A 12198-nucleotide genomic window follows, 5' to 3' on the forward strand; every position below is an offset into this window, starting at 1 on the left:
CATGGGTAGGAAGACATGATGTGAGCATACATAATGAGAAGATGAAAACTCTCTTAATCTTTGCAGACTGAATGAAATCTAATTACATGCTGTATTGATTGTTGTGTATTACTGGAAAGAGACAGTGAAAAGGGAAAAAGGCAATTACAGTGAAACTGTAGTCTGACCCTTCAATTGCTTTTTGCATGAAAGGTTATGCTCTAGCTGGGGCATCAAAAATTCTTTATTCTCTATGGTAAATCATTAGCAATAGACTCAGATACAAAATCGATTAGGGAAAAAAATCCAGTCAGATCTTGTTGCTTTTTCCCCTTTATTTAAAAAAAAAAAAAAAAAAAAGGCAAAGGAACAAAACAGCAAGGTATTTTGTTATGCCATAGTATATCATTATGCCATTTCATGAACTGCTCTGAAGTCTACCTGGTCTTACACCTTTATGTTAACTGATAGTAAGAAATACTCATCAATAGTAAAATCACAGCAAAAATGGAAGAATACACAGATTGATGAACTTCATCTAGAATAATGCAGTTTTTCAAAATAAATGTTATAATTGAAACCAAACATTGACAAGATACATAAGGGACTTCACCAAGGAAATTCCACAGCCACATTTCATTCCTTTCCTTTTCCTTTGTATGCTCCACCCACTTATTTCCACCAAAAAGAGCAGCAACTGGGCATAAAGAAAGCTTTCAAAAATATGATTTTTCTAAGTTGATCAAAAATCAAAGTGCAAGCCAGCTGAAAACTATTGTTTGGGAGTATGTCTGCACATCCCTGCATTGATTTGTGGCCATTCTCATTCACTCCATTCTAAAAATTCTTGTTTTGCCAGAGATAATTGCAAGGACCAGCTTTCTGCTGGCTTTCATTTATGGTCTTCCGTGCTCTGCACATACTTCCATAGGCATTGCAAGCACAGTTCTTATTCAGTTTATTCAGACTGAAAAGTTAATGAGGTCTCCAGTGATCAGTTTTAGGTTGCATCCCGATGCACTTGTAACATTAGTGCTTGTATTTATATTACCTTACAGAAGCTGTGCTTTAAGATAACATTTCTCTGATTGCATGAAAACAAATAGGGGTGACAGAAACCAAATTCTGCATGGCTGCAGCTGCAGGGCTGGTCTCTCACAGAAGTGCCTATTACCCTGGATCTTCAACTGAGTCCCTGGAAAATACAGATGAAATCTTTCTAGTTTAAGAATAATCCAAATAGAAGAGAAAAACAGATTAAAAAAACACTACGACTTTATAACCACCAATATAAAGTACTTAATAGGTGGTTCTAAATTTGCTGATCCCAAACTAGAAAGAACCAAGAGCAGAAAATTAAAATACTGATCTGGACAGACCTACTATAACAATAACATTGGGGTGGACTCAACCTCTTTTGGGTGCTTGCAGGAGGTCTGGGTGTGCAAGGAATTCATATCCCCTAAGAATAAAGTCCATCTACCAATATCATTCTTTTCCTCTAAACGTGATTGTGACCCACCTCATTAAAAAGCCAACGTCCAGGAAGGCCTCAGATGGCTCTCTACCCTTATGATAAAACACTAGATAGGGTAACGTCTGAAACCTGCTGGACACTAGGACGAAACAGCAGCTCTGAAGCCAGCTGTTTACCTAACACCAGTCTCTCCGTCAGACACCATACAACATTGTCACAGCCAGGCTCCCTTGAATCTAAATGCTGCCAGAGCAGCATTATATCCATTAAGTAATGAGTCATGATATTAAAAAGGAATGCCATTGAGCTAAACCCAAACACAGATGCTTGGAGCCTGATTTCACTACAGTGATGCAACTCTGACCACTTCAGTGGGGCTCCTCCTCATTTTTTTTTAAGGACTTTCTGCTTTTGTTGCCACAGGAGGGAAAAAAGAGAGAAATTGTCAGATAGCAAAATAATTAATCTGTGCAATAAAAAACCCAACTATGTCAGAGAAAAACTGAAGGGAAAATGAATAGGGAATCTGAATGGCTCAGCTTGAAAAACTTTCTGTATTTCCCCATTGAAGAACCTTCAAGAAGAAAAAACTGCCCACAGTGCTTATTGTTACCCTTAGGAGCAACACAGCCTTTTAATTAAATACTAATATTGCTGTGAATTTCCACATCCATAAAACCAGATTAAAGAAGAAGGAAAAAAAACCCCAAAACAGAGATGTAGGTTACAGAGAACTTCCTGTTCCATGTTAAGCCGCGGTCATTATGTGCAGTGGTGCCTGCCCCGTACGCTAAGGACTCCCGCTGATTCTCCAGTGGATGCTATGCTGAGATGAACCCAGAGCCGGTAAAATAATCCTGCCCGAAGTCTTACCTATCAACACTGCCAAGGACAAATCAATTTGGGCCAAAGAGACCCATCCAATTCAGCTGCGATGGACACAGCCCAGGGACGAGCTATTTCACTTTGGGCACCCTATGGCTGCACTGAATTTGGAAGGAGGATTTCCCTCTTAAATCCTGCATTCTTCAAAACGTCTAAAAAACATCATTAGGAAACACAGATGTAGACACTTTCCCTCCAATTCACATGTATGTACTTATGTGACTACCACCCACAACTCCACATTCCTCTTCTCTGTTCCCCATTTACACACACACGTGTGCATGTGATTGCATGTAAGGGAACGTCTATTCTGCAATACTTGCTGGCACAGACTGCATATTACCATAACAGTCTAAGCTGCTTAGATTTATACAGTCATTCAGAAAGTAGTAACAGGGAATAGACTTTATATGAACCCTGCTATTTGTCTGCATTTTGAGACTGCAGTAGCCTTTGTTAAATCAATGTTATGAGTAAGAAGATTTTCACAGCCACCCTAGAAGCATATTTGGTATACTTAAACATACTTACGCAGGAAGTTTTATGTGGTGCTAGATGCTAAATGTTACATTTATATTATAACATCATGTAAAAGTTTACTTGTTCGACCTCTTCTTGTCCAAAGCTCTGATGTATTTAACCACATACTTAAGTCCCTAATGTTTCCCATTCAGAACTTTATGAATCTGTGCAAATACAACTGCACTTGTTTGGAAAAATTAGTTTCTGTATGAAAGGTTAGCTGTCCTTTAACAACTTTCATGGCTTAGCCTGTTCTAATTACCATAGAAGGGGCTCTTTGCTTACCTACCAAGATTTTTCAAGGCTAGTAAATTAGAATTGAAGGTGATAATAAGGAAGTGGTGGTTGCTTCCCCTCCTCACCGAAGATAATACCAAATTTAAATGGCAAAGTCATTAAAGAAACACGTGGGTGCTGTATTTAACTAGACCATTAAAAGCACACAGTATAAGAACTGAGCAGAGTGTTTTTAAAGTAATTCTAAGACCAAGGATATGACTTCTAGCTACAAACTAACAATGCATCTGCTATATAAACACATAAGTACCCAGGCACAGTTAATACATCCAGGCAAACCGTAAAACCTAGGTACAGCGCACGGGGACTTCAACCAATCCTTACATCCTCCTCCTCAACTCTACAGTCTCCTTAACTTTGTCTCTATTTAGGAAGCCCTGACTTTGGACAGAGTTTGGGGATGGAGGCTGTCCCCCACAAGTCCTCCAGCAACAACCTGCAGCTACCAATTCCCTCTTTTCCTCTCCAGCAGACACAGGGCACACGCACCCACGGTACACAGGCTTCCCTCCCCAGTGCGTGTGCACTCCGGACGCTCTTCCCCACCCGCGGCACCCTCCCCAGGACACGGTGCGCAGCGGGACCGGCGCCGCGAGGCGCTCCGTGCCCCCCCAGCCCTCCGTACCATTTAGCTGGTTGTACACCACTTCCTCCAGGTGGTCCAGGCGCTGCAGGATGGACTCCCTGTCCGCCAGGCTGCCCACCTTGGCGCCCCGGCTCCTGGCGCGGCGGTCGGCGCTCCTGACGATCTGCACCAGCTCCTGGGAGCGGTCCTGGATCCTGCAGTACACGGAGAAGAGGATGATGCCCACGAAGACCAAGATGTTCACCGTCAACAAAGTTTTGATCTTCCGTGCCACCGCCATGGGAGCCGCCGCCGTGCTGGAGCGGGCACCTCACGGCATGGTGGCGGGCGGCGCGGGGAGGCGGCGGCGCGCAGGGGCGCGGAGCGGAGCGGAGCTGTCCTTCAGCACCGCGGCGCCGCCGCTCCCCGCCCGGCGGCCGCGCTGGCCCCGCGGCGGCAGCGCCCGGGCGGGCTGCGCGGCATCGGGGGCGGCGCGGGAGGGCGGCGGGCGCTGCCGGCGCCGTGCCGCCGCCTCTCCTCCGCCCTCGCTCGCAGCCGCCCCAAACGCAGAGCGCCGGTGCGGAGTGACGTGCTCCGGGGGAGCTCATCTACATGCACGCGGCGGAGCCGCCGCGCCGCGCCGCCCCTCCGCGCCCCGGCCTGCCGAGCCGCCAGCGAGCCGGCGCCCTCCGCCCCGGAGGGGCCATGTTTTGCTCCCTGTTGTCCCTGGAGACAACGGGCCAGGCCCAGCCCGGCGGCCCCGGGGGCAGTGCCGGGGCCAGGGCAGGCGCACGGTCCTTCGCCGCTGGTGCCAGCCCTGCAGGTGAAGTGACGCCCCATCCCGCCTCCCGGCCGAAAACGGGCTGAACCCAACTCGCAGGCTCCCAGCGGGAGCAGAGCTACTGCTGCGCTCAGCTCGGGGGGGTTCCCGGCAGCCTCAAGCACAACAGTGGCCAGTGATCCCACACCTGGCACTGACACGACCGGGAGCACTTCCACACGCGAGAGAAGTTCTTGCCGAGCACATACAGGTGGAGAAAAGCAGCCTAGGTCCTTACTGTCAAACGTACATCCAGCAACTGCTGAAGAGCTAACAACAGATCTAAGCTATTCACCTGTGGACACAAGGTAGACTAAGCCCTCTCTGCTGGCAGCTTCTGCATTCGTACTTAGGGTGGTACTCCTTTGCATACCATCTCTCTTCAGAGGGCTGCATACCATAATATAATCCTGGATGTGGGATTTTTTCCCCTTTGTCCCTCTATCCTTCTTGATTCTCAGGAGCTGCTGAGCTCAAGACCCAGCAAAAATCAGAGCCTCCTTGAGTTTACTCTCCTCCAGAAAGGCCTACCCAGGGTTACCTGGGGACAGACTCCCCGCTGCTGTCCTGCCTCTGACCTGCGGGTTGTTCAGCCTCTGCAAGGCCCTTGAGGCTGTAAGTCTGTGCTTCTGCCTCGGAGAAATTCTGCCCTTGTCCTTCGGAGATCACCTACAAACCCCGGGCACCGTGGGGATCGGCAGGGCAGCACAAGCCTGGATTGGAATTTCATCATAATCTAACCTCATCTCTGGCAAGAGAGGCCCACAGGTTTCTGCACCTTCTTCTCTTGCACAGAGGTACTTATCTAGACATCTGCATAAGATTTGGTTACTTTCAGCAGTACTGTTTACTCTTAAATGCACTAAATTGTCAATACATAAATGCTAGGTCAGATCTTCTTTCACTGAAGCAGTAGTAAAACTCTCGGTTATTTCAGCAGACGCAGCTCTGAATCTGCAATTTTCCAGTGTTTTGAATGTTTTAGTAGTATTCTTATTGAAAGTCTGTCATAGCATTACATTTTCCTAGAAAATATCAATTTGATTTAAGAAAAGGTATTGAACTAATACTCAGGTGTAGCTTATTAGATATCTCCATAGCATTTAATATATTATAGCAACACCTGCTGGTCTTGATATGGTTAAGAGCTTGTTGATCAGTATTTCCATTGTAAACTCAAGTTTACAAGCTGGCTGCAAGAATTCAGTTTGGATTCTGACACACTAGCATGCAACTTACCCTAAGAGTTAAAAAACACCTTTGACTATTGCAGAGAGTTAACTGCGGTTTGATGCTTTTTTCATATCACCACAGCTTTACATGGGTTCTTTTAAAGACATGATTTCATCTATGATGTGATTTAGGTGAAACAGTTACTTACTTTTGCTAAGTAAATGTTCTTAAACAGTCAGCTTAAGATGGTCTACAGTACGTAGAGGAGAACAGGAGAATACGCTTATACGGCTGCAACCTTACCTCCCTAACCCCATTCAAACAACAGATAGCTCTTAAACATCGCTGCTCATTGAAAGATCTCAAAGCAGTTTACAAAGGACATACTAGTAGAGTGGACTGAAGGATGGCAGCAGTGTTTTAGGGGAACTTTCAAGGTCAGAAAATGTATTTTCATTTTGCATCGGAACAAAACCAAAAAGCTTTGAATTATTTTCACGCAAACAGGACTGAGTTGAAACCACTGCTTCTTACCCAAAAGGCTCAGGTTCCAATTTTTCTTCCCTCAGAAATGCCTATATTACCAGTAGAAAATCTGATCAAAATCAATACATGCAGCATTTGGATTCCAATGAATATACTTTGTTGAAAACATATCAACCAGCTGTGATTGCTGACCTGCCCTACAAATGGGAACACACGAGGCATTGGTAGTTTGCCCCATATCAACTGAACAAGCCAGAGAAAATACCAGGATCCCATCCCAAACCCATTTCTCTGTCTCTCTCTCACTGATTTTTAGTCCTAGTAGTCTCCACAGGGCTCATGTTTTCACTCATATGATACAAGATGGACAGGAAGCTGCTAGAAAAAAACACAGATACCATGTGTTCAAATTCTATGGCTGATCATACTCTTGACATCTCTTTGCTATCGCTGTGCTTAGCCAGATGAAGAAGAGCTGGCTAAAGATAAAGATGATGTTAAGTAGCCAGAGGTAAAAAACTTCAAAAACTAGTCAGCGCTCTAAAATAGACATCTGTCAGAGGTGTCTCTCCTAATGTAGTAAAGATGGTTTGTTGCCTTGGGGCACTTCTGGGTTGCTACTCGATTCTCAAATAGCTAAGGCTGCAACGATAACAACAGTGTAAAAAACCCAGCCTCGCTTTTGTCTGGGGCTCTCCTGGAAACTGTGGTTGGTCCTGAGCAGCGCTGACCTTGCAAAAGCTATCTTTGCTGCTGTTGACTCTTGAGTATTGGGCACACTCCATCTTGGTGCAAAGATGTAGAAGAAAACTTCAGTTGCTCCTGCATTTACAGTCCTGCCCTCTTAGCTACTCAGGTCAGAGACAACACATTTCACTTGAAACAACCCTGAACTAGGAGGTTTTGAATTGAACCTTCATTAAAGCATCAATCTTACAGCCACATTCTTGTCTGCAAAGCCCATCACAGAACCAGTCATGACAAAAGACCCCAAGTCTACCTGACCCCAGGTCATCTGGAGCTAGGGATGACCTTAACCTCAATCAGTATAGAGGAACTGGAACTTTTACCAGATAGCGGAAACTGCAGACTGTGCAGCAATTGAATATGATCAAGATGCTCATCATCATCATCTGGATACTTCCCAAGTTCAAGTTTTCCCCAAAAGTAGGTGCAAAAAGTTATGAAAGACAACCACGCCAGACTCTCCCTACAAAGTACCATCTCTGTTGAGGCTACAGCAGCATCCTTGGAAGCACCACACCTTCCGTTGTGCAGCCCCCAGTATGGTGGGCAGATACTTACAGAACCAAGTTCTAAATTTAACTTTTTTATGAGATGTTTTTCCTGTTGAATTTTGTTTTTACAGTCCCTTTAAAGAGACAAGGGATTTGACCTGCTGATGAAATAAAATAAGATTTTACTGTTGGAGGGTGGAAAGAGAAGTAGAGGGTGATTGAAAAGCTGTTTGAAAATTTCTGAATCTTAAAAATCTTAGGTTGAAAAACAAGAAAATACTGAATTCAAAATTAATAATCACAAAAATCATTCCCAACTACCTCTTTAAAAGAAAGCAACAAGATTGATTTACCATATCTAAAGAGACATATCTTTCTGATCATTCTGTTGCATGGTATGAGACATTTGCAGGAATGAATAATGTGTAGAAGGGAAGACTTTGATGTTTACAGTATTTGAACACTAGTGTTAAAGGAAAAAAATGCAGGAGAAATATGTCAGTGATCTTTTGTAACTGTAGATTGCAGCCGTAGTTATTCATTTACATTAACATTGCTTACTATCTCAGAGTGAAACCCAACTGCATTTACTAGCCCACCACTTAGATTTAATACATTCTAATATTTTCTATTTTAAATAGTACTTATTTAGAAGAAAACAGCAACAAAAATAGACCAAAGTGTAAGATCTCTCTTAAATCACCCAGATGTACAGAACTGAGGCCCTCATCCTGTAGCAAGGAGGTATTGCAGCACATCAAACAATTGCAAGCTAGTATTTGTGCAGCCCCCTTCTTACCAGATTTCCAACAGACTCCTCAAGAGGAGATTTGAACAAACCCATTTGCAAGAGGTTTTTTGCACAATTAGCTAGCGAGCTGGGAGAGAAATAAATAAGGCAGCCTCAACTCTCTCACACTTGACATGTTTCCAAGCAGCCTCTCGCCTTTTCTGCTGCAGCTTTAGAGAAGATGGCACGCTACAGTGGCATGAGAAGGCCAAGAGTCAATCCGTTCCTCCTGGAGACACTGCCAGGTCCCTCAGGCTGCAAGTGCCCCTCTGCCCACCTTGGTGGGGAGGCTTTGGAGCACATCCCCAACTGACCAAACGCTCCTTACTGTTACCACAAAAGCGCTGCAGTTCAGTGTCTCGTAGGGAAAGGAGAGCAATCCCCAGTCTGACATCTGTCTCACTCCACTAAAAAGGCTGAAAGCCCAAAAGCCAGGAAAGACTGCCATGCGCTGAGACCATGCTGGGAACATTCAGTGCTGGCTCAGAAAGTAAAGGTGCCCGATGATTGAGCAGCCCTCTCTGCAACATCCTTGCAGCTCTAACACTCCAGCAATAACATAATCGACGTCTGCTTCGCTTTCAGCAGAATGACAACACAATGTGCTATGGTTTCAAGCAAGATAAATGTATTTACTTTACTGAGACAACCTCTCTGCTACAGTAATTACAGCTTTTATTATGAGGGTCACAATTACAGTGTGCAAAGACTCTCATCCATAACCAGTGGCCCTACCCAAAGCATTATGCACAACACCAGGGATTACATATTCACAAGATTAGCCTGGAAGTGCCAAATTTTAACTTCATCTTGAGGATGTTTCTAAATCCGATGAGTTGCCTTAACATCTCAGCATATATTTCAGAAATTACACAGATAAATATATCCTTTTAATTTTGGCAGTATTAAGTTTCATCACTATTCCCACTCTTTCTGTAATGTATTATTAAGGTTACACAGAAGTTTCCAAAACTGAATTTTGGGACCCTTCTCCTGGAGCAATTCTCAGCAGTACATGGGGTCACTTCTTCAAACACACAGACTGTGCTGAGCTCTAGTGCCTGTGGCTGTGATACAAAGATGTGCTACCCATATATTCCTCATGTTGCACTAAAACTACAGGCTGACTCTGCAGGGAGGATTTATAATACACAGCACAGTCGCATACAGATCTGTTGCTTTCATGTTTGCGATACCGTGCTGACCACCACACTGTAGAAATAACATACAGATAAAACACAACAATTATCCGAAGATGCATTAAAAAACCCAATAAACTTGTCATTGTAAAAACAGAATATAAATAACTGCCAAGATTAAAATATTCAACCCACATGCTTACATTTTACAAGGCTTTAATTTATAAACATACAGCTCTCACCAATTTTAATGAGTACAGCTCCTACCTTTTTAAAATCCAACAACATAGTCCTCTATCCATTTTCTACTATCGTTTCCTACTACAGTTTCAAAAAAGGTGCTTGTCTGGCAGGAGAGGTTCATCACCATTCACTATGATCAAAGATCATTTGCATGGTCTTAGATTTATTTTTTCATATGTGAACTTCAGGAACTCCAACAGAAAAAATGCCTGAGGACTCCATCGCCCACAAACGGCAGCAAGCCCCGCTCTGCCCATGCCACAGAAGGGAAGTTGGTAGGAACCTGCCTGACAACGGCCACACTAGGATCCGAGGTTCAGACTAACGTCTTTGATAACCATCATAACTTAACTGCAAGGCATTTCACAGAGACACTGTGATAAGACAGAGACAGAGAGAGAAGACACCAGAAATAAATCTGAGAAGTTTTTGAAGACAGATTCTATGTTTGTAAGAGTTCTAGCAAAGAAAATAAATGTGCAGGAGATATATAAATGTAATTTAATATCCAGCTATTACAGAAACAGAAATTACTTCATTATCCTCCTTGAAATCCATCTTAACTTATCCCTGTTGCCAGAAAGCTTACAAAGAACTAAACAACAGCTAGGTTATTTGTATGCTGAGACTTCTGCTTTCTGTACTGACCAATATTCTCTTCTGGTTCCCTGTGTTCCCTTTTCTGCTGCAGTTATCATCTCTGCTCTCATACTTTGTATAGCCTTTAAAGCAGAGGCTGCTGTTTTAGCACTGTTTTCCAAAGACGGTGTTTGGTTCATGAACAGGGTTCCTAATCCCAGGAACAAATCAGTCTTTGGCTCTATTCCTCAACTGACATCTATGGGCTACGACTTCGAGCTCTTCTTCAGAATCCATTTGTCCTATTTTCTGTCTTTACTCTTAAACAACAAACATTATGGTAACTAAATTTTCAATCAGCTCTTACATCAAATACTAACTTAGGCAGAAACTACTGTCCACATCAAGTTTTATATTGAGGCCTATATTTAATGTAGCTGTCCTTTTAGGCAGGAATCTATTTTCTCAAAGGACTAGTAAGAAATAGTTGGTTTTCTCAGGTAAATGTTGAACACAACCATTCTCCACTGGCACTTGAATAGCCAGTGGACTGCTTTGCACCCCATGGAGGAGCAAATACAGTGGGAAGGATGTAGCCCCTCTCCCATCCAGCTGAAAGCCTGTGAAAAAGCTGAACATTATTCACTGGCCTAGAAAAGTTCAAAAGATTTGCTGCTGGAGGCAGAAAGGGAGGGACTTGCCACTGAATGTAATAGCAGCAATTAAACAGTCCCAGTTCTGCCATGGTGCTCAGGTTTATGGACTTTTGTGGATATTTGCCTGGGCTGATCCACTTGCAGGAAGACAGCCTCATATAATAATCATTTACTTACTTGTCTGTGTCTCAATGCACATTATTAAGAGATGCATGGCTCTCTAGCAAAATCTTCACAATAAAATTAAGAAACTCAGCCAGTCATCATGTCAAAGTCATAAGAGATTAAATATTCTAAGTGCAACAGCACAGGGGTAAATTAGTATTGTTACCTTCTGACCCCCAGAGCTGCACCCAGTGCTGGCTTTAAACAATAAAAATAATGAGATTTTTAGATTCCATTTATTTTGAAACAACAACTGGCAGCTTGAAAGAAGAAAACATGTTTCAGCAAAAAAAGTTGACATTGACATTTTTAGCAAAGACTAGCTATATGGTATAGCTTGTCACTGGGCAAATTTGAAGAATCGCTGCTGCCTCTGATGTACAATGTTTTTCACGGGGACAGTGCATGCGTGAGTAATAAAGAACATTTAGTACAGTTTGTATCTGTCTTAAACAGAGTTGTTCAGAAAGTTTAAATAGAAACCAAACCATCTCTAGCATTAAAGACTTCAACATTTCTTAAAAATATCATCGTTAAAAAAAAGATAGAAATTGCTGTATGGTGAAATTCCATCCTGGAAACTATGCCAGTGAGAAGCCTTAACAGATGGAAGTAGGATGACAAAACCAAACTCATCTGGTAGAGTTGAGTTCCCAAATATTCCTAATAAAGGATGAAGTCAAAACAGTTTTGGAGGAGTTTTTTTCAATGCACTTGAGAATGAGCCAGTGGGTAGGAAAAAAACAGTTAAGACTATATTGGACTATCCAAATGCTTGAAGGACTGCTATGCTGTCTCCCGTTCGAAGCCACGCAACTTCTCTAGTCTTCAATTTCTCCATCTGAAAAACGGGGACAGCTTGCCATGGAGGAAGTGGCAGAATTTGCTCTTATTAACCTTTATCTCAAATGATTTAGGTATCACATGCAGCTTAAAACCCACTAAAAAAACAATGCAAAATGAGAAAAATATGGGAAACCAACAGCTCTGTAATCAGGCACCAAGAGGGCAGCGCGGGGAGGGGACGGCAGGCGCACACAGGCAGGCAGGCAGGCCATACACACGTATTTCAGAACCCTTTTAGCAGCTGATGCTGGGAAGATATTCTCTATTATTCATTAATTCTATAGCGAGCAGACAGAGTGAGCATTTTTCCCTCTTAATTAAGCTTGCTCTGGGCTATG

The 12198-nt window shown here is 43.3% G+C and overlaps 1 protein-coding gene across 2 annotated transcripts in view; it reads right to left on the reverse strand.

The window, feature by feature from the left end:
- The window catches only part of GALNT9 (polypeptide N-acetylgalactosaminyltransferase 9), a 221812-nt gene that overhangs the window by 159943 nt on the left and 49671 nt on the right, over window positions 1-12198 (reverse strand). Inside the window, exon 2 of one of the 2 annotated variants that reach the window (XM_064522068.1) lies at window positions 3786-3940. Coding sequence is in view for 1 of the 2 variants with exons in the window: in XM_026095321.2 (XP_025951106.1) it covers window positions 3786-4026 (241 nt within the window). In the remaining variant the exon portion in view is untranslated. Of the gene's footprint in view, window positions 1-3785; window positions 4070-12198 lie in introns of those variants that run through there. The other variant, XM_026095321.2, reaches the window with a different exon arrangement.

This window comes from Dromaius novaehollandiae, chromosome 17, assembly GCF_036370855.1.
Source record: "Dromaius novaehollandiae isolate bDroNov1 chromosome 17, bDroNov1.hap1, whole genome shotgun sequence".
In the NCBI taxonomy this organism is placed as follows: Eukaryota; Metazoa; Chordata; class Aves; order Casuariiformes; family Dromaiidae; genus Dromaius; species Dromaius novaehollandiae.